Source organism: Drosophila pseudoobscura, chromosome X, assembly GCF_009870125.1.
Source record: "Drosophila pseudoobscura strain MV-25-SWS-2005 chromosome X, UCI_Dpse_MV25, whole genome shotgun sequence".
In the NCBI taxonomy this organism is placed as follows: Eukaryota; Metazoa; Arthropoda; class Insecta; order Diptera; family Drosophilidae; genus Drosophila; species Drosophila pseudoobscura.
The window spans coordinates 65,723,418-65,748,851 of record NC_046683.1 but is presented as its reverse complement, the minus strand read 5'-3'; the positions used below and the strand labels follow the sequence as shown (position 1 = coordinate 65,748,851).

Below are 25,434 nucleotides of genomic sequence, written 5' to 3'. Positions count from 1 at the left end.
TTTGTTGGATTCAAATGTTTTGGTTATGTTTTTCTCTAACAGAGACCTTCGAGGTAAATACATTATTAACAAAAATATAGCTACAGATGCAGAATGCATTGAGATACAAATATGTACATGGGTAAATGTTTCGATTGATGGATGAAGTCCAGCATAGATTCTTTTCCAGCTTCATCGTTGTACAAATATTTTCTTAAACCTCTGGCTCTCATTGTCCGATACACCTGAAACATTCACGGATGGTATGGGATTGGATTTTAAGTGTTCCCACAAAACCATCTTTGAGATACTCGAAACTGACAGCCAACGAGCGTACAGAATGCCACTCAAAGACCAAAGACGGCGGCGGCGGCCCCTCTTAAAGGGTTTCAGCAATAGAAACAAAAGATGGGTAGTCCATAGAACGGCAAATATTAGATAACTAATTGGGCATACCGCATACATATTATTGTATTGTACAATTAATGATGTTTTCGTTACGAGTATCTGTGTGTGGGTCTGTGCGAGTGTGAGAAGTGCGAATTTGAGCGACGTTGATAATGAACTTCAAATTGTTGTTACTGCCGATCCGACGACCGCTTCTGACGCTGAGTAAGAAACCGGACAGGTGATGCTGGTCGACTCGGCAGCACACACTCGGAGCTCAGGCACATCTTCATTCAAATATCGGAACGTCGGGATTTATGCAAAGCGCAGAACAACAACTAAAAACAAGTCTGAGTCGAAAGTTAGTATATAAGCAGTGCCTTGGGTTACTCGGATATTAGTAGCGCGCCAACTGCAGAACAGCGAAAACGTAACCCAAACGATACCACTGGATATATTGTATCTAAGCCCCAAATATTTCGATTTAAACCACAAACACCCAACACAATGAAGTGCTTCATTTTGGCTGCCCTGTTGCTGGTTAGTAGACCACCCTAGAGAATTTGCATAATTAAGATGAAATTTACGACACGCGATTAGATGATCTTCGCTGAATGGGATCTGAATATATTCAATTAAAGTCCGGGTTGTGACTCCATAAATGTCAGCCGCGTGTGTGTCCGGTCCGCCGCGAATGTCAGTGCAAATATTAGTTGTACAATGTGCAAGCAAACAAAAAATTAACTTCAAGTTACACAGACAAGTATTTTTTTTTTGATCAGTTACTAAAGCCAAGAAATGACATCATCGGCGGAGATGATCTATAGAATCGTGCAGCGTGTCGTTAATATTGTATAACATTGCACAAGCCATCTATCATTTTTGGCCATCGTTGCTGGCAAATTGATCTCACAGTTAATCCAATTCAATCGACATCTTCTTTCAGGCCACAGCCGCCAGCGGCGAGAACATCTTCAAGATCAACATCACGCCCGAGGAGGCGCAACAGTTTTTGAACAGCGCCCAGCTGCGTGGCATCGGGGACATCGAGTATGCCCCAAAGACGGGGGAGAACCCCCTGCCCGAGGCCAGGAACGAGCAGGGACAGTTCGTGTACATGGGTCGTGTGATCGAGCATCCCGAGGAGTATGTGGAGGAGCACTACGACGCCCATCAGTACCACGGACAGGACGGCCTGGGACAGTTCGCGTACGGCTACAGGGACTGGAACCAGGGCAAGAACGAGAAGCGCGACGAGACCGGCAAGGTCACCGGATCGTACAAGTACGTCCAGCCCCATGGCCGTGACTTCGTTGCCACCTACTATGCGGACAAGTCCGGCTTCCATGTCGAGGACAATCGTCCCGCCCATCTGAAGCTGCCGGCCACCAAGACGCCGGCCGTCCTCAAGGCCGAGGAGGAGCACTTCCGACTCTGGGGTGAGCTGGCCGCCGCCGCTGGCCACAATCCCGATCCGTACGCCGCCGAGTACCAGCAGGAGGGTCGCTACCAGCCCACGGAGGCCGAGACGCGCGAGTACGTGCACGAGGAGCCCGCCTATGTGCCCGGACCCGAGGAGACCGGCGAGCCCAAGGGCTTCTTCTACGCCTTCGACTACAACGTGCCACTGCTGCGCAACAAGGAGGAGCGCGCCGAGCTGGAGCGCCTGAGGGCCGTCAACAACAAGGACGAGTAGGCCAGGACCCCGGGCTCCTTGGGTCGCCTTGTACAGGAAGTTCTGGAAGGAAGTAGCAGCAGCATTCATCAATCAGCATATATCTCAGATATTATCAGATATTATTTATTACCTCTCTTGAAATAAATCGCAGATCAAACTACACTTTTGTCAAATACGATCTTTTATTATTACATATACATATACATACATATAAAAAAATGTGTGGGTGTTTTCTTTGCTGGTTTCTCTGTGTGTGTGTGAGTTGTGTCAGTGTGTTTTTGTTTTTGTTTGTGTTGTAGAATTGTTATTGTTATCCAACATTTTACACGCACTTTTCGCGCTCCCCCCCCCCCCCCCCCCCCTCACACCCGCCCATACCCCATAATTTTCTTGCCATTTCGTTTCGTTTCCTTACCGCTTTTCAAGTAAAATTATTGCTTTCTTAGACTTAGACTAAGTTTTAATTTGTAATTATAGTGTGATGTTGTGGTGTTCTGTTGCTGTAATGGTCATGCCATGATTTAATACTAATTTTACACGAGCATTTCTCATTTACAACCAGTTAAAAACTAGCATATACTTTAGGGTTCGTTCTCCATCTCCATCTACATCTACATCTTCAGAAGACTCCCGCGGAAGTCAGGAAACTCTACTCTAAACTCTATACATAATACCAATTGAAAGCAATCGATTTTGATTAGTTCTCATACACTTTTACTGTATGGCACACCTTAACGAACAAAGGAATAGAGAGACTCTCAAAAGAACAAAACCCAAAAGGAGAAAATCGTTTTCTGCTCAAGATTCTTCGATTCATTTCAAACAAAATTATATTTCATTCGGTATACATGGTGTATTTCTTTCGATGTGGAAACAAAATTTGATTTTCGATTGGATCACAATTGAAATTTCCCTCATCTATGGGAAATATACAAAAGAGTCATTCGTTTCGTTTTGCATATAAATATGTGTGTATATATTTTTATATGGCAGCATTGTTCAGTCCGATATTGCAGTTGAAACATTTACTTTTTCCTTTCAGTTGAGTTTACCGAATATTTATTCGAATTTCTAGTTTTTTCTTTATTTCAGATGTGATGATGGGGTGAATGCATGAATGGCTGGCTTCCTTTGAAGTTGAGGGATTGGGTGTTTCTTTTTTTTGTTCTTTTTTTTGTGATGGGTTAGAAAAACAAACAATTAAAATACAGCTAAAAAGTTAAACGACAGCAGCAGCATGCACAAAACTTAAACAAATTATAAAAGAAGGTCATACAAGTAGTACCAAGAAGTTAAAAGTTAAACTTTAACAAAAGTTATGTAAGACATATTAGCGACTCTGCGGATTGGTATACTATACTTCTTCTGTGTTCGGGTATACAATTAAGGTACATAAGTTAGTTGTTTCTCATTGAGCCGCAGGAGCAGCCGTAGCAGCAGCGGCGGGCAAGCCTCCACAGGTCGTAGGTCGTAGGTCGAGGTCGTGGGTCGTAGGTCGTCGATCGCAGGTCGTACTCCCCCCTCAACTTCAAAGCGCGGAGATCAAAGAAGATTTGTAATACTTTCACAAGATGGATGCACATTGGGAATTCCAAGATTGGATTTGACAAATGGAGGAATGGGTTTAGATTAGCATAGATATACCTTTTAGTCTAAGATGTGTTTGGGTTGGTGGTGGTGGAGTGAGTGCGATTGATATTCATTTGGCGTATGAGTTACATTTGACGATTGCCATGGCATCAATGCAGTCCCTAAATGTGTGCTTAAATACATTGATTCTTTTTTCTTGATGTTGTATTTGTTGTGTGGTTTTAGGTTCTTGTCGCTCTCTAGCTCTCTCTCTCTATCTCTCTCTGTCTCTCTCTTTTTGGGGACATATTGTATATAAGGCAAACATCTGTATATTGAACTATATAAATACGTTTATCATTTCTCAGTTAAATGCCGATTCTGGGAAGATTCTGCGAGTGAATGTCATCGTCTATATTTGTATGTCTATGAGCATGGGGAGCATCGGGAGCATAGGGAGCATGGGGAGCATGGCACAACTGTTCTACGAGTAGTTCTGTTCTGGTTCTTTTCGAGTCTGCGGCTGGATTTGTATCCAAAAATTGACCGATTCAACTTGTGTATATGTGTGTTGTATATATATAAACGTATTCTGTATATATAAATCTTGTATATGCTACACGACTCTAACCCTACGTGCTACAACAGTGACTCCTACAGACCCTGAATCTCGATCTCTCTGTCTTCTCTCCCTCCAGAGGGTGATCCCTACGGTGTGGAGCCACCACTATCCACTACGCTTCTGAGTGCCTGGGCTTGGGTATCCCTCCTTTTCCCCACTCCAACTTACCTACAAAATGTTCGAGTATAAATCAGCATCTTTACCCCTCCTCCGCCTACTTGGCCGCGGCAGCCGCTGTGGCACTGGCCGAGGACACTTTTAGCTTAATGAACATATTGGTGTCGTTGTTGCTGCCGTTCAGATCCAGCTTCTGCACCTCACACTCCAGATTGTTGATGCAGTTCTTCTCGTACTGCGTGGTGCCATTGTCCGATGAGGCGGCCGCCTTCTCGCCAGCCGCCTGCTCGCTGGGGGCGACCTTCTTCTCCTTGCTCTTCTTGAGGGCATTCAGAAGGGTCTTCTCTTTGCTCTTGCCCTCCTTGTGACTGCTGTCCTTGTCCTTGTGCTTGTTGTTCTTGAAGCGCGGGAAGATGCAGCCGTTGGGCAGGAAGCCTCCAAGTTTTTCCTTCTTCGCTGGAGCAGCTGCTACAGGTGTGGGTGTGGGTGCAGCTGCGGCTACAACTGGTGGCGTGGCAGCTGGCGTGAGCGTTGAAGAGCTTGTTGTGGGAGTGCCGGCTCCATTGGTGGCCACGTGTGCGGACATCTTAACCTCTGGCTCGGCTTCCGCCGCTTGCTGACTGTCCATGGCAGTCGTTGAACCATTCGTATTAGCAACTGAGCCACTGCCTCCAGCGTCCGTCTGATCCACACAGGCATCCTCAATGGTTGCCAGCGACTCCACGTGCTGCTGCTGCTGCTGTTCTGTCTGCTCGCTGGCCACCTTGTTGTCCAGCTGCTGGGCAAACACTGCCAATGTGATGCCATTGGCATTACCATGCTCTGCCATCAGCGGCTCTCCAATGTGAGCCGGTGGAGAGCTGGCCTCGTTCAACCCGGCGCCGGCACTGGCAGCTCGTGCCGCATCCGGCGATTTGGGAAACATTTGCTGTGTGGTGATGTTCTGGTAGTGCTGCTGCTGTCGCTGCTGCAGCATTTGCTCCTCACGCTCGCGGTCCCGCTGGGCCTGTACGGCATTCCAGACATCTTTCAGCTCGCCGGAAATGTCCCGATCTTTGAGTATGACGGCATTTCTATAGGGGGAAAGGTTAAGGAGTTAGTTTACATATTGTATACGAATGGATATCCTTAGACAGAACCTGACTAGTTTCACGCCGGGATTCATAGCCTCCACGAAGTCGCACATTAGCTCAACCATTGCGCGTCGCTCCTCTGGATCTTTGCTGTGGCGCCCAGAGTCCTTGAGGACCTCTGGATTGGCCATCACCGCAAAGACAATGGGTGGACTACGCGGGCTGCCAGGCGGCACCTGAAATTGAAAGAGTATATGGTCTACAAAGAGGCACATGGAGCTGCAATGTTAACTCACGCGCATGCCTCCGTATAGGGGTATGGGATCACTGGGCTCCTGCGGTATCACAATGCGCGTCCAGCTAAGGACGTTGATGAACAGCTCCTCGCCCGTCTCCGTGGTGGTGCGGATGCACATGTGCGGCTGCGGCGGGTTCTTGAAGTGGCGATAGGCTCGTGAATGGCGATAGCTGTGCGGCGGTGGCGAGTTCTGCATCAGGCTTAGGCCCAGCCCGGCCAGGCCGTTGTCCCCCTCCTGTTGCTGCTGTTGCATCTGGGCGTGTTGCTGCAGCTGCTGGTCAATGTCCACATTGTTGTTGTAGTTGTTTGTGGCTGTGCTTAAAGTCTCCTCGCTGGCAGTGTTCGTTTGTTCGCTGTGGGGTTCGCTGCTGCTGTGCTGCTCGGGCTGCTGTTCCTGGGCGGCAGCTTCCGCCTCAAGTTCCGCCGCTGACATAATTATCAATTTGTGGGCCGTCGACAGTCTTCAGTTCTATTTAGTTCGGTGATGTCCTTTGCTCCTTTTCTGCTTTTGTGTGTGTGGGGTCGTTTCCACCCGAATTCGCCGCACGGCGAATTCACCCAGCAGAATTCGTCGTCCTCTTTGTCTCTGGCCCCGTCCGTCCCACCGACCAAATAGTCCCTACCACATTTCGTTGTGCCTAACTTTTGACCTTTTGCGCAATTAATGGATATGCAAGCATATTACGCATTTGCGGCTCCTCCCGTCCGACACTAATATCCTCCGACGGACGGAAAAAACCAACAGAAATTCAAGTCTTTATCTGGCACGCACACACACACATGCACTCATACACACAGGAAATCGGACAGAGGTAAACACCCTTCTTCACTGCGCACCCCGCACATGTACAAGTGGGAGTTGGTTGTCGTCTGGCCACCGCGGTCGAGGGGAAGAAAAGAAGATGAAAAGAGCACATGAAAATGGAAAAGTTCAAAGCGACGGCAACTTGCTGTTGCATTTTCAATGCTGCACTTACACATTTCACCAGTTTTCATTTATAATAATGATTTTCCCATGTACCAGGCACTCACACAAATGAAAACACAGGCGCACCGTTGTACATATACATATACACACAGACACGAGATGCGTTTCTGCTGCGTTCCTGTCTCGACTCACATATTTTCTATCGACTAGAAAAACAATGCACCGAGCGAAGAGCGGACTGTTGGTCTGGCCGCGCTGCGCTGATTTTTATATTTAGCCTTTTTAGCAGCTTTTCATGGCAGAGGGAGACGGGAAACGGGAAAACAGCCAGCCGAATTTTCCGACAACGTCCCAACATAAACAAAAAACTAGGATTTGTTGATAGCCCTTTCACACCACCTCGCGTTTTCTATCGATATCGGAATGGACGCAATGACGAAGAATAAGCGTTTTCATTGCCAGACGCAGGTTTTTGCGACTTGAGAATAGCTGTTTTTGGAAATTAATAAAATTACGGAGAAACTTGTGGCTCATTTTTATATATTGTTTTCTGACATTTCTACGTAGATCTTGTGCGAGTTCTTCCTCACAGCAAGAAAATCATCGATGATCATCTCCATATATCCAGCAGAACCTTTATGGCTTCAGGGGCTCATAAAATTGTATTATCCATTGGATGGATGGATACAATTATGTGGTTTAAAGTATTTTTTGTAAGGATTATTTTGCATATTTTCACCTTTTGCCTTAGCCATAATTTTTTCGCGCCAAAATTCAATTTTGCTCTGCTATTTTCTTTTGCTTTTAGTGGAGATAGCTAAGCTGTTAGGCAGAAAATGAAAAAGAATAATCGAATATTTCGAATAGACGTTCGCATTGTTGCCACTGGCCACTGGGCTCCTATGCCTAACCCCCATTAAAATAAAAACTGCGTCTCTGGCAACACGCAAAGACGTATGTCGCAGCCCTAGTGTATCGATATCGTATATACAATATCGTCTTCAGAAATTACTAACATATTCCTTCACATTTTTTAAATAAACCCTACACCGGTTGCAACCCTATTCGCGGCCGGCGTAAATACAATACAATATTTAAATTTTCTTATCTTGGAGAAAATGTTTTCATAAATTGTCTAAGACCATGTGGACAGAACTAAGTGTCTTAGTTAGCCAGCATTATTCAACGGATCAAAATTGAGCAATAGGAATGATTACTCACCTTTTTGACCTTTTTCGCTAAAACCTTTTTTAGAAACATTCTTAAAGAAGCCAGTCAAATAGACAATTGATTAATTAGTCGGGTACAATTGTATGGACAGAACTAAGGGTTTTAGTTAGCCAGAATTATTCAACGGAATGTACAAATTGAACAATATGAACGACTATCCTCTTTCGTTTTTTTTTTGTGTGACCTATTTCGCTAAAATCTCTTTTTTTTACCTATTTCGCTAAGCCTTTTTTAGACAATATCCAATAAAAGCAAATGCAAAATAAGCCAGACAGGTAGAAAATTTATTCACTAATCGTATAATATTATTTGGGCTCTATTTAGCTAGTAATATTCGTCGGAATATCAAAACCGAGGAATATGTAAAATAGATCTGGAATTCGTCAGTATATTTACGGTATATTTTGAAAATGAGACGGTATATTTGGGTATATTTCTGAGGGTCGGACGGTATGTTTTATCGATAAGCGCGGCCGGCGTGAATTTTTTTTTTGCAATACGCTGGACATAAAAAAATCATTGAAAACCGCGGCTAATTTTACAATTAAAGCAATAGGCACCAACTAAACTATAGTGCAATTGTTGGGAAACTATTTCCCATCGTGAAACCCTTGATTTCGGTGATCGCATCGTACTTTTAACCAATTCCTTGGCGGGCGGTTGTGTGTATAACAAAATGGCGTCCTCGCAAGTCTCAAACAAATCGGGCTCCGGCTGGCCGCTCCGTGGAAGTGCCAGCAATAATAATAACGGCACGCAGAAATTTGCCGCGAATCAGGCCCTGACCATAAATCGCACCGTCAACCTGTAAGTAGGACATTGGATGGAGAGTGGATATGGCCGTGGCGTTATATACCGATATTAACGTATCCCCTGCATAGATATCCTCTGACTAACTACACATTCGGCACCAAGGAGCCGCTTTTTGAAAAGGATCCATCGGTGCCATCAAGGTTTCAGCGAATGCGCGAGGAATTCGATCGCATTGGTATGCGTCGCTCCGTGGAGGGAGTGCTCCTCGTCCATGAGCATGGGCTGCCGCATGTGCTGCTGCTCCAGCTTGGCACGACATTCTTTAAATTGCCTGGCGGGGAGCTCAATGCTGGAGAGGACGAGGTCGACGGTCTGAAGCGACTCCTTTCTGAGGTAGGAAAAGATCGGAAGATATATCCCAGAGCAAGGATGACTTATGGAAGTTTTTGTTGTTTGCTTTTGTAGACGCTGGGTCGTCAGGATGGCGTCAAACAGGAGTGGATTGTCGAGGACACCATTGGCAATTGGTGGCGTCCCAATTTCGAGCCACCACAGTATCCGTACATTCCGCCGCACATCACCAAGCCCAAGGAGCACAAGCGGCTGTTCCTCGTTCAGCTCCATGAAAAGGGTAAATATCCAATTGGCTGGCTCTGGCTAGCCCCACGGCGTAGGTATATTGAGTGGCGTGAGAACTGCACCAGAAGCACAAATGCATTGGAAATAACCATTTCAATTTGTACTATATACTCCTTGTATCGTTTTTTTTAAATTTCTGTTTGCCAAAACCGAATACGCTAACAAACCTCATGTCATATCTTTTCAATGCTGTTTAGATACGGACAGGAACGCCAGTTACGATGTACCCTGAGCCGTTCCATTAGCGCCGTGCTGGTGTGTCGTGCCACCCAACTCTACTATCAAGAGAAACGAACAAACAGAAAAACAGATCAGATAAAAACAGAATTCCTCCGGGCTTAGTTTTGATTCTAGATTCCATTGTACAACATAGTATCTCTATCTCAAATTTTGTATTTGTTGCTCAGAACAGCGTGTTGGCATATTTTTTTGGTTCCCTCAAAATCACTCAAAATCCGAAATTCAATGATTGTTCTTGTATTCTTAATTTTGTAAATATGTCGACATCCAATGTGAGACTGTATGAGCGCAAGCTGTATATTCCCCCCTCCCCCCAATACTTACGATACATACGATATTATTTGCCTTACTTCTACGAGTATTCTTACTATTGTCAACTACTGTCATTGTCATTGTCATGTGTTCTTCTTGTCTTAAGGTTGTGTACGAATATAGTCGGGAGTCACGGGCAGGCAGGGCAGCAGCAGCAGCAGAGCATTGTAACGTGCGCCCAAATCCGGCATGTTGTGCGGATTTGTGTGCATGCAGCGCAACGCTGCGCAGGACCAGGCCAGGCCAGTCGCTCCTTAATATAAGCACTCGTTTATATGTAACCATAACCAAATGAATGAAATACTCTGTTATACCTCTTTCGGCTCATTTTTGTGCTTGTGCGCTGAGCTGAACACTAGGCTGCCGCTTCAGCGCACAAGACACCACTAATTCACATAGACCATTGTATAATGTTGCTCTTAATGGAAATTATGTTCATATCAGAGTAGTCGATCATTTTTAGTTGATCATCGTTGGGCGAGAGCAAGAGCACTGACCGACCAACGGATGGATCCTAGTAATTAGAGTGTAACGAATCGAACCATGAATGTAAAACATAATACATACGACTCTTATATATCAGCTTTTATATCATGTGGCAGCGCAAAAGATTCTTTATAATATGTAAATTTTGTAACCGATTGTAATCGATCTAGCTAATACGTATACACCGTGTGATTTACAATGCTCCATGATATCTCTACATACATGAATTCTGTCTCTATCGTTTTCTGTAATCTAGCACTATTTGCTGTGCCCAAAAATTATAAGCTCGTTGCGGCGCCCCTCTTCGAGCTATACGACAACTCGCAAGGCTACGGACCGATCATCTCATCGCTGCCGCAGGCCCTGTGCCGGTAAGTAGACTCTTGAATAAATCATATCATATCATGGATAGATCTTCCCTCTATTAACCACTCGCTCCCTTCACTTCCAGGTTCAACTTCATCTACATGTAAAGGAAGGCCAGGCGGATGGATTCTATGTCCAGTACTAGATTAGATCAGCAGCACCTGCAACACCAACGATAGCTCTACTTTAAAGATTTCTCAGCACCTCAGATCTGCCCGTAGATTTCCATTTCATGCGTGTGTGTAATCGTACATAATTGTCTTGCAGATAAAATGGAAAGCCTTGGTCCTCTACTCGGCAAATAGAATCGATAAAAATTGTGCTTTATTTGGGCGCTATTAACTAAAATTTAAGACAAATTTTCATTCGGGAATGTTGATTAGAGATTATATATTTTGGGGGGAGGGGCGGGGGGCGGTTGGTTATAGCATATAGTCGCCATATAGTTGCTCGTAATATTCACGTTTGCTGCAATTGGAAGATACACACATTGGGTTGAATTATGTGACTGGACCCCAATTGAGATTATAGCCGTAAAATATGGTTCAGTATACATGACTGCTACTACAAATCGAGAGTTTAAAAAAAAAAAAAAAAATCATTTTCTAAATTAGTGCTGACGGAAATTATTCTACATACATTTCGCTATTGTTAACATTGTATTGTATTGTGACGCTATAAATTACGGATACGGAAACGGATACGTTGCTGTTCCGGGTGCGAGGCTTGTAACAAATGAACGATTCAACAAAACATTGAAGAAGCTCACAACAAAATGATCGAACTGAAGTACAGGAACCGTCTGGTTGTGGTTTGTGTAGTAGGTTGTGTTTTGCCTAGGCCTGGTTAAGTAGTACATGCTAACTCTCTAAATTGTTGGTTAAATCTGCTTGATTATGCTTAATATGCCACGTACAAAAGATCCGAGATGGGGGCCGTCTTCCTTCCCTTACCACAATCTGTTGTGATAGAACTTAAGATCGTTGTAGCCCTCGTTGGTGAGGTGACCGCCGTTGCCGGAGGACACCGTGGACACGGCGTCTGTGTTGTCGTGGCCCAGCGAGTGGCCATTGTGTCCCGGCGGACGATTTATCTTGACCACGCCGAAGTCCTCGCGCTCCTCCTGGTTGAACTCCATCTTGCTGGTGGGCATCACAGCCATGCCCACGCCAGAGGAGCGATTCTTCATTCCAGTGTGCTGCTTGCTGAGATGGAACCCCGCAGGCCTACGGTTCTCCCCGATGATGCTCTCGGCCACCTCCGGCGGTGATGGTGGTGTTAATGGCTCCGGCTCTGGTTCGAACTCGGGCTGTGAATCGATCTGTGGTGGCAGCCCGTACCGAATGAAGTGTGCCTCCTCCTGGTCGGCGACTTCCTGCAGGTCCATACGTTTGGTGTTCATGTGCCCGTGTGCCTGCTGCTGGTCCTCCAGGTGATGCAAGTCCATTTGGGCGGTCATCTCCTCTGCGATGTTGTTGCCATCGGCATGGCCGCCGCTGTCGAAAGAGGGTTACAAGGGGTTTAAAGAAACTGATTTGCACTCCTGAGATTCTGAACAAAATTCTTGGATGGACATTGGGTTCGTTACTCGATGCATGCTCGAGAATATTCTTTGTTTTATTTCTCGACAAGTAAAAAGAAAACAAGGACGAATAAATTACCACAAATAAATGTAAATGTCGTTAAATGTTAAAAAATAGATATGTATCTTGTGATCACAATTGTCAGGTATTTGTTTGTTTGTGTGTGACGGTTCCGATAGTGTGGGATTATCTTTTGTATGTTTGGATGGTCGTGGCTGTGCCTGTGGCTGTGGCTGTGGCCCTGGGGTGGTGCGGCAAGTGCAGGCAGCGTCTTCTGCTGATTTTTATCGTACATTAAGTAAATTCTTTGTGTAAATTAACTAGGCGAAAGTATAAATAATTGGCTAAAATCAAAGCTTTGTACAATTCCTGTTTAAGTTTATAAATCTTTTTCTCTACCGAATTATCTAATATGTATGTATGTCTATTGTAGCCGTGTGTGCATTTTATGTGGATTGACCTTATCTATTTGATTCTGAAAAACAAAAACGAAAAGAAAGAAATCAAACCCAAATGTAGACGGTACACGGAAATGATAATGGACTGGGAGGTAATGCTCTGGATGATCTGGATGGATAGATGGATGCAAGGAATGTTGCGCCTCACCTGCTCGACTCTCCATTGCCGGTGCCACCTGCGCCTTTGGTGCTGACCTTCGAGATTCCAGAAATTATCTATGGGATGGAAAACGGGGCAAAATTAGGTACATTTTCATGGGAAAAATAATATTTCTAGTATTTTCTAGTGATAAGATCTAACTATTTGTATTAATTAAGACCCATTTGAGTGGTAGCGCGAATCAGGGAATTGCTTTATTAATTGCTTTGCTTAGCATACAACTTCATATAAATCCGGGGCTACAAAACGTAAATTTGGTGCTTTAGTGGGCCAAATGTCGCCCCCAAAACAGCGCCTTGGCACGCAGCCAGCACCCACCCTGCCCTCTTCCATGTCATCCAACCACCACTTTCTCCTTAAGGGTGGATTTGACCCACTCTGTGGGGCAGCGAAAGTCGTGACACATCGCACACACACATCCCTGCTAAGGGTTGGCTTTTATTTAACAAAAATAAATATAAACATTCTCACGACACTAACGAGCCAGAAAAAAAAAAACAAAACACTTGCAAGGAAAATTTTGGATTACAGAGAATTTGGCCCAGAGAACGTGGTCCGACACTAGGTTACTCCTTCGGGGGCTACTGGAATTCATTTTCTTTCGAAACTGATTGTATGGGTGATTTGGTTCTACTGGAAATTTAGTCTTTTGATGCTTTGCATCTATTGTGTGGGCAGAGAATTGTCGCCATGTCCCATTTCGGCGGAGCGCACCAAGTAGATGGTGGTCTGGCAGTTGGGGCACGTGGTGCACATCTCGGCTTCGGGAGGCGGGGCGGCTCCGCCGCCAACATGCTGCTGCTGCTGCTGTTGTTGCTGCTGTTGCTGTTGACCTCCGCTGCCAGGTCCGCCAGCCGCAGCGCGTTCTCCGCCACCGACATTGGGCTGATTAGGCTGTGGGGGGGGGGGGCAGAGGAACGGCTCTTTAATCTCTCCGCAAGCTATCGAGGAACTTTGTGATATTTACGAAGCCCTGCGTCTGCGGCTGCTGTTGATATTTGCGTGGCGACAGTTGTCCCTGTGACTGGGATTGGCCAATGGCCTGGGTCTCCTGCTGGGCAATTTGCTGTTGATGTTGCTGCTGATCGTAGGCAACCTGCTGCTGCTGCTGTTGCTGATTATGGTGGACATGGGCCCGTCCAGTGGGATACGGTTCGTGGCGAGTGGGCTGGCCAGCGGCCGGCTGATTGAACTGCTGCAGAGAGGGCACAGCAGCCACCGGCGGCGTTTGTTGCAGCGTCGGCGGCATCTGCTGCTGATCCTGTGTGCCAGCGGCCGCCTGCAAAGGCATGCCCTGTTGCGACTGCGTCTGTTGTTGGTACACCACCTGAGCCTGGTCCTGTCCGCCAGTCACGCGGATGGGGGCCATGGCAGCAGGTGCAGCTGCTGGAACGGCAGCGCCGGCATCAGTCCAACCATCTAGTCCAGAGTGACGCACGCGCGATGGTCGGGCAAAGGCGTTCGTGGCCAGGAAGGCTTCGTCCACATCCTGCAGACCCGAGCGACGTTGGAAGGGGTCCTGCTGGCGAACCACGCCGGCCCGGCTCAGAGCATCCAACGGACTCTTGCGAGGCTGCAAGAGGGAGAGTCAGCACGCGGCATGGTCGAAGGCATAACACGAGTAGTAGGCTCACGTTATCGGTATCCCGTCTGGCCTGGCTGGGCGTCAGGCTGGCCTCGCTGACATGCTTGCGTGACATGGTGGCTCCTTGTCCTCCTGCACCTGCGGGCTGCTGGCCATGGCGTGACTGCAAAAGCCAGGGAACCCTCATCAGTGCAAGATGGTTGAGGTTGAGCTACACGTTCAACTTACGGCAACACTAGTCCGAGATGCGTGAGTGGCATGGCGTGTGGCCGAGGCATTATTACCGCGTTTGGCTTCCATAATTTTCAACACTAGAAACGACTAATCGGCACGAAACACTTGACACAATTCGCGACGAGACTCGGCTTGGGATTTCGTTGTAAATATTTTGAATGTAAAACAAACAAAAAAAAAATAATATTACTAGTAAAAAGTATTTTCTACACTAGGAATTGTAAGAGAGATCCGTTTGGTTTCGAATATAAATTTGAACTGAACTTTTCCGAGAGCTCTCCTAATGACACACGTGAAACAACGAAATTTGAACCGGCGAAAAGGCCTACTCAGAGTTCCAAATACTCTGGGGGCCGTGGCCTACTATTTAACAAATAATTTTTATCATTCAGCCAAAAAAAAAACTCTAAACTAGAATAATTTTTTAGATTCCCTTTGGGCCGCCCCGGGTGCTCTTCCGGGGCAAAACCCCTCCGCACATCCACTTGTCTGTTAGTACCTCTGCCATGGTGCAGGTGGGGTGCCTGGCGCCATACCGTCCGTTTGGTGAGATCTGTGTTATTTGCTGCAGCAGCACATTCGGGGTCTGCTTCTGCTGCTGGGAGCCGTGTCGCCTGTGGTTGACTTCCTCGCCCAAGTAAGTAGCACCAAAGAGTTGTGTGTTAGGACTGTTTGTTTCGTTTATTGGTTGGTTGATGATGATGGTCATGGTTGGTTATCATTAGTTAGCGCAACATGTGGATGGCGAGAGAGAGAAAGATCAATTAGTAAGTTTAAGTTTAAGGCACGGAAAGCAACAGCAAAAGCGAAAGAAAAAGCATAAAGCAACAGGCCACCGCGAGTCCTTAGACTAGTGATTAATTATGCTGGATTTCATTCGGATATCGATCAGATCGGAGCGGGTCGGGGAGGGTCGGGGCTTTGCGGGGCTTCCTTTGGCCAAACAAACAATCAAAGAAAGAAACAATGCAGGCCACGACGGCAGTCCGATTTGCATACGATATGCAAATGGGGCCAAAAAAATGGCCAACTGAAAGTGAAATGTTTCCTGCAGCGAAAGGAACGCCTTAATTGCCACAAACAGCGGCAAGCCAAGCCAGGCCCAGACCCGGCACCGGCACCGGTCGCGCTCCCGGTCACGCCCCCAGGGACTCACCTGTTTGTAATGTGCAGTTCGTTTTTGGCCTCCTGCGAAGACTGGGCGTGGGCATGACCACTCGAGGAGTTGGCTTCATTAAAGTATCCCTCATACAGGACAAAGTTATTGGACTGCGGAATGGTGCGCACCAGGCCGTAGTGCTTGCCGAAGAAGGCCAGCAGTTTCTCCGACGGCCTGTCCACCGAGCACTTCAACGGGGTCCAGTTCTCCTCCCTCAGCATGGTCTCGAACAGACGCTTGCCCAGACCAGTACGCTGGCGGGACTCGTGCACATAGAAGTCCAGAATGGATGGTGCCCGCTCCACCTTGCGCGTCTGACCGGCCTCGTCGAACAGATACAGATCCTTGTTCCCCACCTTGAGCAGCCCAGTCACAGCTCCACTGAAAAGGCACATTTATTGAGGTTCGTACTCGGATCACACGCTGCTTGGGTCTTACTTGTGTCCTGCCTCGGTATCAGCCAGCAGATAGATGGTCTGGTTCTCGGACATCCGCAGACGCTGGGCCGTGGTCACCGGCTTAGACAGGCCCTGCGACGTGGCCGACAGCTCTCCCAGACGGTCGATAATCTCCGACATCTTCGAGGTGGCGTCTCTGGGAAACGCAGAGGTTAGTGGACACTTTCTGGGTGAGATGCGAACCGATATTCCTATTCCGCGTCCAGTTTCAATACTTACAGGCACTGACGCCGATCGCCGCGAAAAGTGTGCGGCAGGAGGTTCGAGGTCACCCTGACAATCGGCTCAGGAAACAATGGCCTAATATCGAAACGGAAGTCCGCCATTCTGTAGCTGTAGCTGTTGCTGTGGCTGTTGCTGTTGCTTCTCCTGATTACTCTGGCCTACAAATGTGAAATGTGGCCTCGTGCTGTTCTGTTTTTGGTGCTTCTCCTGCAATGGCAATCGAAAAATTTGGATTTAATGGAGCGTTGCAAGAACGATTCGCAAACAATTTTATTATAAGCTTGGGTTCGGCACTGTTTATTACTAGAGCTGGGTGCGGACACTTTGGGAATCAATTGTTGGACATGCGATTCATCCAATCAGTGCTGTTGCTTTTTCCAGAATGATTCAGCAGATGAGAGAGCAGCACCGCACCCGACACGTGTGGGGTGCAGTTTGCAGGTTGGGCAAAGTCTAATGTGTTTCCTATAACCTTAATTTTTGTGGGAGCTACGTTCTCCACCTCCCTTTATTTACGTTTTGCATTTGGCGTTGTTGCGTTGCCAACTGTCTTCTGACCCAAATCAGGGCCTTCGACTGGGATTACAGTCGAAACTGTTGCGTTTGGATATCCCCCTGGGCGGGACGTCTGACAGGACAAAGCGTTGCCTTGCGTTGCGTTACGTTATGTTACCCTTTTGCATGGCATTGCTATTGTTAATTTGCGAGTGCAACAAACTGTTGGCGCCGACGCCGGCAGAGCGCGGAGCAACAATAACGGGGCTTTTGTAATTACACTTGATGGGGGCGGGGCACAAAACTTTTCCCATTGTTGATGGTTAGTATTTGTCCGGGGGGGTGGTCGGGGCGGAAGGGAGTGAGCTTTGAGAGTCGTTCTGGCGCTGTCTCCGTCGCTGTCGCTGTCGCAGTTGCCGCTGCCGCTGACGTCGATGGCAGCTTTATGGCAGTGCTGCTCGAATTACAAAGTGCGATAGCAGCAAATGACGTGTTTTCCTTTTCGCACACACACAAGCATGCCACCACATTAATGCAAATGTACGGCTGTATGCACATGTGCTTGGCCCCCAGCAAAGGGGACTACTTGTTATACCCTAGCACAGGGTATACCTACTTCGGACAGACCCGAATGAATCCGTCTGACTTATTCTTGTCGAGCCGGTTGCATTTAGAGTTTCCAGAGATATCACAAGCTGAAGTTTCCTGTGTTTCTGCATAGTCCTGGAATCGCACGATTATGTACTACATACATACATACATATGTACATCGGAAAGCTGCAGTAGAAAGGTGCATTCTGTGCGGGTATCAAACCGTTCGGCTTTTGACTCTGCCTATGTACATACATATGTATATGTATCTCTTCTGTTGTATTGTTGTTTATTTGCCCAGTGCACAACACAACCGTTGACGTTGCCACACAGCAAGCTTGCTTTGTAACTGTTTATACGCCAAACGATGCAAAACAAAAATAAGAAGCAGCAAAAGCAACAAAAGAATGAAAACCACGCACCACAAAAGGAGCGAAACTGCAGTTCTTGTTCCCCCCTTTCGCTCCACTTGTAAATGTGTCAAGTGAGCTTGTCTCTCACACACACACGAGTGCTGCAGTGTGCGTGTGTGTAAGTGAGCGTGAGAGAGCAATCAAAAGAATTAAAATCGCGTGCAGCTGTAAACAACATGCTAGTTAGAAGAGCGCACCGCACCGCAGACGGGAGGAAGAGGGAGCGGGAGACAGCGAGCGCATGGGGAGGAGTGTTCATTCAATTTAACAGTTAATCAGCAGACGACGACAGGAGGAGCACAAACAGCAAAGGCAACAAAAAGCGCCGTTGGAAACAAAAGCGTTGCCAACTGCACAATAACAAAACAAATCAATCAAGAAAGGGCCAGACGATCATATATATTTCCACGCTAATTAATACTATAAAGACGCTTCCGATTAGCTCAGTTGGTGATGAAAACTAATACTTCAATTACGAGCACGTTCCCAGCCCGGCCCGGCCCGGCCCGGCCTTCTGTCTGGGGGTATAGATTCCCCTGCTGCTTCCATCAGCTGTTTGCGAAAAAATAATCCCACAAACTGTCATTATGCAAGGCCCTGGCCAGGCAGCCCTGTACGAAGGCACCCCATTCGGAGGGAGGGGGGCCGGGGCTCGCTCACAGGCGACTGTCAACTGCCTCACTAAAACCCGTCCTTCCTCAAAATGGAAATAGAAAATTTCGGTAAATTGGCACCCATTATCACGTCAAACGCTCCTCCGTGTGTGCCGGCCATTGGTCAATGGGCATAATAAATTAGCCTGTCCCAGGCTCGAGCCTACCTCTATGTACACAGACTTGTATCCTCTAAGTACCTGGGAGGGCAAATAATAAAATAGAAATGGACTAGGCTCGAAATGTATTCAGCAACAAGGTCAATCGATAATTGTAAACCAAAGGCAGTGCAGCACCCAAAAGAAAAACCGTCAAACAAAGTTGCCAAGGCAAGGGAAAACTCGAAAACGCCCAACAACAAAAATGTCAGGTGCTGTTCCCAAACACAGGTGTACCAGGCACAGGTGCTGCCTAGACCAGGGGTTTCTTCGTTCCCTGTTGCTCAAGGCAACGGCAATTATAAGCCAGGAAACGAAGGCTGAAATCGGGGCCCAAAGCCAGACATACATCCATGTCATCCATACATAGCCATCCGATTTGTATCTTCATTGGTTGAGGTATGAACGAAATCACGAAACTACAACGTCTGGGGTTAGTTTGGACCGGGGTTAGTCTACCGGCACAAAGTCTTATGCTTATTTCGACCAATACGATAGCTCGATAGCTACAGGTACATAAAGACACGGACTATTTTTCCTAGAAACAGAGAGACCTTTTGACCATGGCTACATCTGTTGATGCTTCCGTCTCTCCTTGCCAACATCTGGCCAAATTCAACATGTCGTCTGCGAGGGTATACATGCATACAATCATCATGTGTTCACGGCTCGGTTCAATGGAAGCCGCTGGCCGGGGCGCGCTTGCAAAATGCATGAGACTGCAGCTGCAGATGCACGCAGCACACGCAATGAATAGTTTATCGGTAGGCGATTGGCCATGCCTCTATAAAGCGTTTGGCAATGAAATACTTTTGCGGTCCGGCAGCCTGTTGTTATGTTGTTTACGACACGATCGAGAAGCCCAACAGTCAAAACAACTTGTTATTCTACAATAGCGACACACAGCAACAAAAAGCTGAAACCGCAGCCACTGAAAGTGCATTTGTTGCTGGCAATGCTATTGATGTTGCTGTTGTTTTTGTTGCTTTTGCTTGCACGCGCCTTTTATCTAATTGCTGGAGAGGAGGCAAAAGCAGGCAGCGACAGAACGAGAGAGACCCAGAAAAGCGAGAAGAGAGGGAGATCGGCTTATGTTCTATTGTAACGTAAGGCGATGCAACTCCAGCCCAGAATTTCATCAGAATCGGATCAGACTACAGGCTCTAGTTTAAATATAAGTCTGCCTCTGTTTTAAAAATACCCGAAGCTTACGTAAGCGATAATCCGTATGGATTTCGGTTATTTTCCACATCAATGATTAATGCAAAAAAGAAAGTATTAAAATCTGATCGGATCGAGCAGACACGCGAATGCGCTGCACCCTGATAAGCAGAGTGGCGGGGAAAAACAAGTGATTAAGGTGGTCTTCCGATGCTTGACCAGTTGGTCGCCCGACCCAGGCCACCACTCCACCACCACCGCCGCCGCCAGTAATCAGCCCAGTGCTAATGGTGGTAATGGTGCTAAATGATAAGCGTGCTCTACGAAACCAGTTTCAGTCGGTTCTCCTAAGCAATCGAGTGTCGCCAGAGTTTAATGACAGTTCCGAATAAATAATTTCTTTTGTTTATGTTTGCTGATAGCCAGACATGGCCATCCCGCTTCTACTCGCATGGAGCCAGAACGTGGTGGGAGCAAAGGTTCGTTCGGTAATCCGTATCACTCGTTTCAGGAAACGTCGCTGCCTTAACACAATTTCCAGTGAAAACTGAATTGCAGGTGAATGTTCAGTCGGTGCGGCGTTACCATCGGATAAGAGTGCAAGGAAAAACAATTGTGAATGTAACGGTGCAGATGGTTGTCTGTCTCTCCCTAACGCACACGTACCACACACACACACACACACACAGACACACACCCAGAGACTAAACACAGTGAACGGGACAGAGAGAGGCACTTGTAATTGGCTGTTATCGTACGATCGCTGGTCAGCGTCTGAAAATTGGTGAGAGACTCAGAGAGGAGAGGCAGCTATACATGTGTATATGCATTTTGTGTCTGTGTTTGTATCAAGCGAGTTTTCTTAAAAGGGCGATCGACAACAGTATTCACTTGTAAAAATTCAGTCAAAGTGAGCAGTTCGAGAGCCTCAGAAACTATTGAACTATTAAAGTATTCTGGACTGTCTGTGGGCCAACCTTATCAAACAAAAACAAAAAACAGCTGAGCAGAGCCGTAGAGAAAGAAGAGGGTAAAGCGCGTGTGCAAAAAAGCACAAGAGATACACAAAAAGAAGCAGCGGAAAATTTTGGAGACCAAACAAAGCGATTAACGTAAAGCTTTTACGTCAAACTTTGCCCAGCAACCACAAAATTGTGCCCAATTTATACGCATTCCTCAAGATGAGCGGTTCAGTGTTGAGCATGGCGCGTCCGGCCCCCACCACCAACGGCTGCGGCGGCAATGCAGCTCTGCTGGCCAAGCAGCTCAGCATCACCAGCAACGGAGGGGCCAAGACCACGGTTACACCGGCTATAGTGCCGCCCAAGCAGCCCCAGCTGGCCGCCAAGGTCATCCAGCAGTCGCAGATCGTCTGCTTTGACGTCGACTCCACCGTCATCTGCGAGGAGGGCATCGACGAGCTGGCCGAGTACTGCGGCAAGGGCACCGAGGTGGCACGCGTCACCAAGGAGGCGATGGGCGGTGCCATGACCTTCCAGGATGCCCTCAAGATACGGCTCAACATCATCCGACCCAGCCAGCAGCAGGTGGTGGACTTCATCCGCGAGCGTCCCAGCACCCTGAGCAAGAATGTGAAGCGCTTTGTGGCACAGTTGAAGGCGGACGGCAAGCAGGTGTATCTCATATCCGGAGGCTTCGATTGCCTGATTGCCCCTGTGGCCACCGAGCTGGGTATCCCCCTCGCACACGTGTATGCCAACAAAATGCTGTTCGACTACCAGGGCGCCTACGACAGCTTCGACATCACACAGCCCACCTCCCGCTCCGGCGGTAAAGCGGAGGCCGTCGCCATGATCAAGCAGCAGCACGCCGACGACGCCCTCATCACGATGCTCGGCGATGGGGCCACCGATCTGGAGGCAGTGCCGCCCGCCAACTACTTTATCGGCTTTGGCGGCAACGTGGTGCGGCCCGAGGTCTACAGACGGGCCCAGTATTACGTAACCGACTTTGAACAGCTGATGGGCGGCCAGTGATGGAGCAATGGCGTAATAGAGCGGGCGGGCAGGGGGGTGGCGAGTTTTTTTTGGTTAAATTACTTTCAACCGTGCTCATATAGTTGAAAGAATTGTTGACCCTCCCGTCTTGCTCGTGTTAAAGCCACCTCCTAGTGGCGAATTAAGTATTTCAAAAAATCAACGTGTTATAGTTCATAGTGAATGTTGTTGTCCAGGTCTGTGTCTTGAGTGTGTATGCATGTAAAATACGATATATCTACTAGTTTGTAGTCCATTGCTAAAACAATAAAAGCGATAGTAAAATTATGGAAAACTAAAAGCGACACGAATCCATTCTGTGGTGGGCAGCACGGCTAACAGGGTGCCCTAAGAGGTTACTATATCAGGGTGCTCCATGATGGCAGTGACTTGGTACAGTGGTTCGAAGACGTGTAAAGTGCGGAGAAAGGTATGAAATTATATGCTTACAGCCGTCTATGACGCGGCATAAAATCATAAATGAAATATAAGGAAACGGGGAGAAGGAATCACAAAAAGAACGACCAACAGCCTCGTAGATGCTGTAAAACTACAGGGTGTAGTGTGCCACGTAAATGAAACACGGAAGTTTTCTCTGTGGCTCTGCGTTTATTAGTGCGTTTAAAAGGAAAGTTTATATTTTACTGCTTTTCTTAGTCGATTTTTAGTTGGTTACACAAAAATAGGCCATCCATGTAACTACCTGTCTGTTTTCCTTTCGATTGTTAACGTCTTTCCGAAGGTTGGAGCCAAAAACCAATTACAACGGAAAGAGTTGGCCAACTGTAGGCCTTCGAAGGCAATTAAACAAAGTTGTAATCAACACTTGGCGAGCAACAATAAAAACAAGATAGAGGCGTGGGTGTGTAAACGCCAAACGGTTTGCATGCCATGAATGGAGCCGTGGCGGACCCCGTCGTCAGTAGTTTGAGGGTCAACGTCATCGTGCTTAATTGGCGGAGGAAACGCTTTAAGCTGAACCGTAGACCATATTAGGTGCGACGGGGCTGCCGTTTGGCTGAATCGCATACACAGAGGCGTGAATTAAGGCCATCCCTGCAGTTGGCCAGAACAGAGGCAGGCCCAGCCTCAGAGGCAGCTGGAAGAATGCCAGCCGCAAAGCGGAAGCAATAACAGATGAGATCACCAGCCATAACGAGAGAGAGCGAGAGAGGTGGAAGCAAGCACGGCTTAAACGGGGGCCGCCTTGTGGCACTAATGACGCATCGAGTCCGAAAGATGCATACATATGTATGTATGTATCTTTTCCATGCAAATGACTAACGCACCAGCTCTGGGGCCATCGGCCATCCATGCGGCGGTAATGATTCCAGCGGGCATGACATAAAATTAATGCCTTATTTATGTGTTCACTGAGCCACACGGCCGCGGCACGAAAGCGCGAAGACGGTGGGCAAAGAATGGCCGAAAGCAAAGACACAAAGTCCCAAGAAACAGACACTTACCGCAATAATATTCAACAAAACGGAATACGGACGGGTGGGTTCCAGATGCAATGCCGAATGGGGCGTCTACTGCAGATTTTGGGCTGGTGGCTGGTGGACGGAGGCTGCGCGTTAGATGCGGGCGTGCATGCACACACACAGTTTTATTGATTCAAACAACAACAAAAATGGTACTTTCCGGCCAAAGTAGTGCGAAAGATATTTTTATATTTTATGTACGTATGCCGTTGAAACTTATTTCATTCGCTTTAACAAAAAATTCGTTGGCTTCTGTTTGGCCAAAAGCGGTCTTTTTTGTGTGTATACGCGATGCTCGTCTGTGTTGTGGTAATAGACAATTGGACAATTGTATCCTACAGTTATCAGTTACGGCTATCACTATGTATATCCAATATCCAATGCAACGGCACGGCAGAAAAAATTGTAATGATTTTGTTTACACGCAAGCGAAACCCGAAATCAAAGAGATTGAAGCTACATACACGGTAACTACACATTTGCTACATAATGGGAGGAGAAAGAGGGTATGGCGTGTACACCCAAAACGGCCCAGAAAGTGCAATGCATGCCAGGTAAAATGCACCCCTTTCGCCTAATATACCTTGAATGTAAAACCGACTCTTTGTCTTCAGGGTATATTGCACTCACACGAGAGGTGAGGTGTGTGGCTCGTACGAAACTTGCGATTTGTCTTGGCTGTTGTTGTTTGTTGTCCACACCCTTCTTTATAGCCCATTCGAAATTACCACTCATTTTTTCGTTCCAGGAGAGAGCAACCAGTAACGTCTCATTTTCAAAATATACCCTAAATAAAATGAAGAAAAACCCCCCTTTATTTAAACAGGATAAAACCTTAAGTTGAGACGAAAAGTAATACTAATAATAACTAATATATGAATATTAGCTAAACTAATACTAACTAACTAATAATAATACTCTTGTAGGTCCATACTCTTCTTCATCTTTACTTAAAAAGACCCCGATATCTTTCACCTAAACACCTAAACTCTTCAAGATTCATTATTTTCGTGGAGGGTATATATCGATGGTGTCTGTAAGAAGACAATAAACTGCCTTGCAACAGAGACTGACTATTTCTGCATTCATTGGAGCCTGATATGACAAACATTTCGGCAATTCTTTAATATCCTTTGTCCTAGGGTATGCAGAATGTTGCCCATGTTGCGGACTGCTGCTCGTTTTCTCAGCCACATGAGTCTGGAATGGGACTCATTTTTGCTACCGATTCATAACCGCTTCAAAGAGAACGAAAAAGAGAGACTTAACCGATTTCAAGAGAGCAAGAGAGCCAAAAACTCTCAATTAGGCCCCCATTGTGCGCGCCAAAAGAAATTGTTGGAAAGTGAATGAGCAACAAGGATTTGAGAGAGCGAAAATAAAAAAAACCTGCGTACGGAAGTTTGTATACCCTTTGTTCATAAATATACATTTGAAAATTAGATTTAATACATGAAATTGATCAAATATATCATTATATAATACTAATAGTAATAGTAGTAGGTCCATCCTCTTCTTCATCCTTTCTTAAAGATACACAGGTATCTTATTACTTAAACTGCGCTAAATTTCCTCAAGATTCAACATTTTCGTGGACGTACGCACTAGTCCACAATTGGTTAATGTGCCTTGTCCAGCCAATCAGCCTTGAACAAATATTTTAACCCCATTAATTGATCAATTTTCTACAAGTCTGGATACTTTTAAGTACTCCCTTATTTTAGATTGTGCAAAAAAAAAGGTTTCAACAAAAAAAGTCAAAGCTTAAAACGTGTCACTGTTGCTGGTCAACAGGTATCCGTTATGAGAACAGACATATTCAGCTTTACCATTTATCTTTTAAATTTTTTTTGTAAATACTATTATCGTATCTTAAGACTTTAGTTCTTTCGTTTCACTAAAAACATTGAGTCTTATTAAGACTTAAGATTATTAAATGAAAT

General features: G+C 46.5%; 6 protein-coding genes across 12 annotated transcripts; 3 read left to right on the top strand and 3 right to left on the bottom strand.

Moving 5' to 3' along the window:
- The first annotated feature begins 762 nt into the window (after nt 1-762).
- Nucleotides 763-2,206, top strand: Cpr67B (Cuticular protein 67B). The gene is made up of 2 exons (XM_001354259.3): nt 763-906; nt 1,313-2,206. The coding sequence occupies exons 1-2, from the start codon at nt 874-876 to the stop codon at nt 2,060-2,062; spliced, it is 783 nt and encodes a 260-aa protein (XP_001354295.1). The 5' UTR covers nt 763-873; the 3' UTR covers nt 2,063-2,206.
- A 922-nt stretch (nt 2,207-3,128) lies between these two features.
- LOC4814144 (uncharacterized) lies at nt 3,129-7,078 on the bottom strand. Its single transcript, XM_001354260.4, has 4 exons — nt 6,701-7,078; nt 5,722-6,593; nt 5,492-5,661; nt 3,129-5,425 (listed from the first exon to the last, which is right to left on the bottom strand). Exons 2-4 carry the CDS (start codon nt 6,154-6,156, stop codon nt 4,450-4,452), a joined length of 1,581 nt encoding a protein of 526 aa, XP_001354296.2. The 5' UTR covers nt 6,157-6,593; nt 6,701-7,078; the 3' UTR covers nt 3,129-4,449.
- Nucleotides 7,079-8,330: 1,252 nt separating this feature from the next.
- Nucleotides 8,331-10,984, top strand: Cpsf5 (cleavage and polyadenylation specificity factor subunit 5). 2 transcript variants are annotated; one of them, XM_015186988.2, is made up of 5 exons: nt 8,333-8,688; nt 8,763-9,027; nt 9,100-9,265; nt 10,568-10,682; nt 10,763-10,984. In XM_015186988.2, the coding sequence occupies exons 1-5, from the start codon at nt 8,558-8,560 to the stop codon at nt 10,782-10,784; spliced, it is 699 nt and encodes a 232-aa protein (XP_015042474.1). In that variant the 5' UTR covers nt 8,333-8,557; the 3' UTR covers nt 10,785-10,984. The 2 variants fall into 2 exon arrangements, with proteins under 2 accessions (XP_001354297.1, XP_015042474.1); XM_001354261.4 differs by lacking the exons at nt 10,568-10,682; nt 10,763-10,984 and adding an exon at nt 9,471-10,510 and having other exon boundaries at nt 8,331-8,688.
- Atat (alpha-tubulin acetylase) lies at nt 10,980-23,987 on the bottom strand. Of its 6 annotated transcripts, none has more exons than XM_033384738.1 (7): nt 23,474-23,987; nt 16,534-16,746; nt 16,295-16,450; nt 15,854-16,237; nt 15,197-15,365; nt 12,867-12,934; nt 10,980-12,173 (listed from the first exon to the last, which is right to left on the bottom strand). In XM_033384738.1, the coding sequence occupies exons 2-7, from the start codon at nt 16,638-16,640 to the stop codon at nt 11,627-11,629; spliced, it is 1,431 nt and encodes a 476-aa protein (XP_033240629.1). In that variant the 5' UTR covers nt 16,641-16,746; nt 23,474-23,987; the 3' UTR covers nt 10,980-11,626. The 6 variants fall into 6 exon arrangements, with proteins under 6 accessions (XP_033240629.1, XP_015042475.2, XP_033240630.1 ...); XM_015186989.2 differs by having other exon boundaries at nt 23,506-23,987; XM_033384739.1 differs by lacking the exon at nt 23,474-23,987 and adding an exon at nt 17,651-17,779.
- On the bottom strand, nt 13,329-14,979 carry LOC6900997 (RNA polymerase II degradation factor 1). The gene is made up of 4 exons (XM_002134657.3): nt 14,692-14,979; nt 14,513-14,626; nt 13,846-14,451; nt 13,329-13,772 (listed from the first exon to the last, which is right to left on the bottom strand). The coding sequence occupies exons 1-4, from the start codon at nt 14,761-14,763 to the stop codon at nt 13,542-13,544; spliced, it is 1,023 nt and encodes a 340-aa protein (XP_002134693.3). The 5' UTR covers nt 14,764-14,979; the 3' UTR covers nt 13,329-13,541.
- aay (phosphoserine phosphatase) lies at nt 20,869-22,308 on the top strand. Its single transcript, XM_001354264.4, has one exon. The coding sequence runs from the start codon at nt 21,192-21,194 to the stop codon at nt 22,005-22,007; it is 816 nt and encodes a 271-aa protein (XP_001354300.2). The 5' UTR covers nt 20,869-21,191; the 3' UTR covers nt 22,008-22,308.
- Nucleotides 23,988-25,434: the final 1,447 nt, after the last annotated feature.